The following is a 4,574-nucleotide window of genomic DNA, read 5'->3' as shown; positions in this document are numbered from 1 at the left end:
GCATGAAGCCTCTCAGCACACTGCAGGCATATGAGAAAGAAATAAACTGGATTATTTTAACAGTGCAAGCAACCTGAAATACATAATCAGGTGAAATATGATAGTCCTTCCTCCATGTTGGCAGTAAGGATCAAATGACTTTAGATGCAAAAATGAACTGGAACAGGGAGATGTATACATGGGTGACCTGCCTTACTGTAAGAGTTACGAGTAGGTGCTGGAGAGTGGAATGGAAACACATTAACAGCCAGTGATGACATAGACACTGCCACACATCTCTGTGAAATGGCTTATGTGTTTAAGAGAAACAGAGAGTGAAAAAATACTATTAACTTGGTAGTTCTAAACCCAACAAAGAGTTCTTTAGAGAGAAAGAGCAATAGTTATCCCAATAATGCTGAACTTGTACCTTCTCTTGATGTTAGAGGGTTGTGAGTTTTCTGGGGCTCCCTGCTTCTCCACCTACATTTAACAATCGTGTGTCTGCAAAGGTCATATTTGATCTGTTTCTTTCAGTGCTGGATTTGGGCAGTACAAGGGCTTCGTGGAACTCCTTTGTCATCAAGTAGTAGCAGATGCTATCCAGGCAGCAGTTGGATGTGGCAATACACCTTGTGACTGAGGAGACATTCTTCATAACCTGGAGCAGGGAACAGGTAGCTCCAACACTCTCTATTATGAACCCAGCAAGTATTCCCATGTAGGCTGGCAGAAAACAGACCAGAAATGCAATCAGGTTTGCATAAATAATGTGAATAGCTCTCTGGATTAATTTCTTGTCTGATGGATTTGTGTTCAGATGTCTGTTAAGGTTCCTGATTACTACTGCAGAGCAAAATGTCAAGATCACGAATGGCAGAATAAACATAAGGGAAAGAGAAAGGCCTGGGGTAGTGGTGTCGTTCTCAAAGCAGAGGGCAGCACGCCTCCTCTGGCACTCTAAGCTGACTCCAGTTATCACCGACACCCAAAGCAGCCCACAGAGAAGGGCAGCCTTTGATGGAGACCTGAAGGTCCTGGCTTTCAGGGGATACTTTATGGCAATGTATCGATCGATGGAGATGAATGCAGTGGTGTAGGAGCTCACCACCATGTTGATAAGATACATTGCCTCCACAAAGCGGCAGAGCTCGCTTCGAGTTGACTTGTTCCAGAGGAAATAAGCCACGAAAGGCAGGGTGCAGATGACGAAGCAGTCTGCAAAGACCAGATTGGTTGCATACACCCTGGTTTCTGTCCACTTCTTCATCTTGCAGAAAACCCAGAGGGCAAGAACATTAAACAGCACTCCAAACAAGAAAATGAGGCTGTACAGAACAAATTCAATGAGACGAACGTGGTGAGACAGTTCTAGATCTGTGACGTTGCAGTACATTGTCCTGAGGTCTGAGGCTTGTTTGGTGTCCCGAGACCTGAAATGGGACAAGGCATGGTAAGATTAATACAGAATATGCCCTATATAAATAAATAGTACCTCCTACTGAAAAAAAAAAGGATTTTAAGTAAAGATTTACTTTCTAATGAATATGAATTTGAATATCTAAAGCTGCTCAGCCAGAAGGGCTTCAAGGTGACTTCTGCTTAGCCCTTATGTTCCTTATGTCACCTTATGTCATCCTTAGGTTCTGGCTCTAAGAAGGCAGATTTCTGAGTCTTTCAACTACCTTGTGAACCTGGGTCTAGAATTATAGAATAGAATCATAGAACCAACCAGGTTGGAAAAGACCCCCAAGCTCAGCCAGTCCAACCTAGCACCCAGCCCTGGCCAATCAACCAGACCATGGCACTAAGTGCCCCAGCCAGGCTTGGCTTCAACACCTCCATGGACAGCAACTGCACCACCTCCCTGGGCAGCCCATTCCAATGCCAATCACTCTCTCTGACAACAGCTTCCTCCTAACATCCAGCCTATGCCTCCCCCATCATGACTTGAGACTGTGTCCCTTTGTTCTGTTGCTGCTTGCCTGGTAGCAGAGCCCAACCCCACCTGCCTACAGCCTCGTTTCAGGTAGTTGTAGACAGCAATGAGCTCTGCCCTGTGCCTCCTCTTCTGCAGGCTGCACACCCCCAGCTCCCTCAGCCTCTCCTCACAGGGCTGCGCTCCAAGCCCCTCTTGCTTCAAGCTGAGGAAAACAAAACTGAATCTGAGTTCCTATAACCTGAAGGCATATTTGAAACCCTAAGAGAGTGAGTGAGGCTCTGACCCTGCTGCTGTTGCTCAAAGCTCTCTCAAACAAAACGATTCTAAGGCATGCCACTTCTTTTGAGCTCATCTCTCACTGCATCCCTTGAAAACTCTAATGCAGTCACCTTGCCCACGGAGTTGCTTTGAAAGACTCTGGAAGACAAGGCAGGGATTCACTTAGATTTAGAAAATAACAAAATGAAAAGAAAGGAGACCTGTTGGAATCACTCCACTCCTTTCCCGTGTTGAGACTCATTTAGCTTCCAGCTCCCAGCTGCTGTCAGGAAGTGATCCTCCAGGTAAAGTACCCAGAGAAGACCTTGGAGTGAGAACAGAAACAGACAGGCTCAGAGATCACACTCTACCTCACAGCCCTCCCATTGCAGACTACCGAGCCTCCTCCCAGCCGCGGCAGGATTCCGAGCAGCAGTTCGCAGACAGCCAAAGCGAACGAAACAAAGCGACGTTACCTGCCGGCTTGACGGCGCAAACTCCGCAGCGGAGCCCGCTGGAGGGAAGGCAGGAGCGTGTGTGGCCAGAAGGAACAGTGCCAGCTGGTGGGGCTGGAGGGCAGGCACAGGCTGCATCTGGCACCAACGGCTCACTGCTACTTGAGGGTTTCTATAGCACCTCCTCCTCCCGTATAGGACAGACTTCATGGCGGTTTGTGACCATCAATCCGCTGGCCAAGTGAATAGTGGCAACACTTTGCAGTGAGGTTTAGCGCCTCACCACTTGGCTCTTTGCAAACCACTGTGCTCAGCAGCTGCAGTGGGACTCGGCAAACGTAGGTTTGAAATGCTGTGCTGAAACCCAAGTAAGCAAGAGCAGGAAGGTGTGAGAGCTGCTGTTAGATCACCACATGCAGCTAGAGGAGGGCTACACTGAGTGTGGCACAGCACTGGGTGGGGACGTATGCAGCGAGCAGCTTGGCACAGCACTGGCTCGCTCTGGGATGGAGGACGTCTCTCTAGGACATGTCCAGTCTGACTCTGAATATCACCAGGGATATCTCCACAAGATCTCCAGGTCACCTGTTTCAGTGTTTGATCACCCTGAGAATATATATTTAAATGTCTGACTGGAGTTTCCTGTATTTCAGTTTGTGCCCATTGCCTCTTGTCCTCCTGCTGTCTGTCCTCCCACTGCCCATCTTCTTTACTCCCTCCCATTAGGTGTTAATACACGTGGATAATATCCTCGTGAGCCTTCTCTTCTTCAGGCTGAACATTCCCAGCTCTTTCAGCCTCTCCTCATATGAAGGAGGCTCCAGTTATCTTGGAGGTGATTCTCCCCATCTATTCTACTGTGCTGAGACCCCACCTGGAGTACTGCATCCAGTTCTGGAGTCCCTGTTACAAGAGGGCTGTGGAGATGCTGGAGTGTGTCCAGAGCAGGGCCAGGAGGATGCTCAGAGGCTGCAGCAGCTCTGCTGTGAGCACAGACTGAAAGAGTTGGGGCTGTGCAGGAAGGAGCAGAGGAGGCTCCCAGGTGACCTTCTTGTGGCCTTCCAGGGTCTGAAGGGGGCTACAAAAAAGCTCAGGAGGGACTTTTTAGGCTAGCATGGAGTGCCAGGACTGGGGGGAATGGAGCAAAGGTGGAGGTGGGGAGAGTGAGGCTGGATGTGAGGAGGAAGTTGTTGAGCATGAGAGTGGTGAGAGGCTGGAATGTGTTGCCCAGGGAGGTGGCTGAGGCCCCATGGCTGGAGGTGTTTAAGGCCAGGCTGATCTAGGGTAGGGTGTCCCTGCCCATGGCAGGGGAGTTGGACCCAGGTGATCCTTGTGGTCCCTTCCAACCCTGACTGATTCTATGGTTCTACCTTCATGGCCCTTCCCTGAATCCTTTCCGGTAAGGCCAAATCTTTCTCTTTCCAGGGAGTTCAGCACTAGACACAGGACTCCAGATGTGTCTCACCAGGTAGAGGGGAAGGATCACCTCCCTTGACCTGCTGGCAATGTTCATTGTAATGCAGCCCAGGATGCTGTTGCCTGCCTTTGCTGCCGTGGTGCATTGCTGGCTCATGATCAGCCTGGTTTCCACTAGGATCCCAGGTCCTTCTCTGTGAAGCTGCTTTCCCTTCTGTCAGCCCCAGCTTGTACTGATGCCTGGGCTTCTTCCACTTAAAGTGCAGCACTTCACTCTTCCCTTGTTGAAGCCCACGAGGCTCCTGTCAGCACATGCCTGCAGCCTGCCAAGGCGCCTCTGAACAGTAGCACATGCACCAGCCACTCCTTTATGTGATCTGCAAACTCGGGGAGGGTGCACCCTGTCCTAGAGCCAGGTTGTTACTGGCATCTTCATTATTTGCCTCAGTCTTGACCTCCAAGAGACTCCACTAGGGACTGATTTCCAGCAGGACTTTCACACTGCTAGTCACAGCCTCTGAAGC

The 4,574-nt window shown here is 49.8% G+C and overlaps 1 protein-coding gene across 1 annotated transcript; it reads right to left on the bottom strand.

The window, feature by feature from the left end:
* Positions 1 to 361: 361 nt before the first annotated feature.
* Positions 362 to 2,844, bottom strand: LOC135186929 (G-protein coupled receptor 35-like). Its single transcript, XM_064165128.1, has 3 exons — positions 2,840 to 2,844; positions 2,577 to 2,693; positions 362 to 1,412 (listed from the first exon to the last, which is right to left on the bottom strand). The coding sequence occupies exons 1-3, from the start codon at positions 2,842 to 2,844 to the stop codon at positions 422 to 424; spliced, it is 1,113 nt and encodes a 370-aa protein (XP_064021198.1). The 3' UTR covers positions 362 to 421.
* Positions 2,845 to 4,574: the final 1,730 nt, after the last annotated feature.

This window comes from Pogoniulus pusillus, chromosome 26 (genome assembly GCF_015220805.1).
Source record: "Pogoniulus pusillus isolate bPogPus1 chromosome 26, bPogPus1.pri, whole genome shotgun sequence".
Lineage (NCBI taxonomy): Eukaryota > Metazoa > Chordata > Aves > Piciformes > Lybiidae > Pogoniulus > Pogoniulus pusillus.
This window is presented reverse-complemented; position numbering and strand designations above follow the sequence as displayed.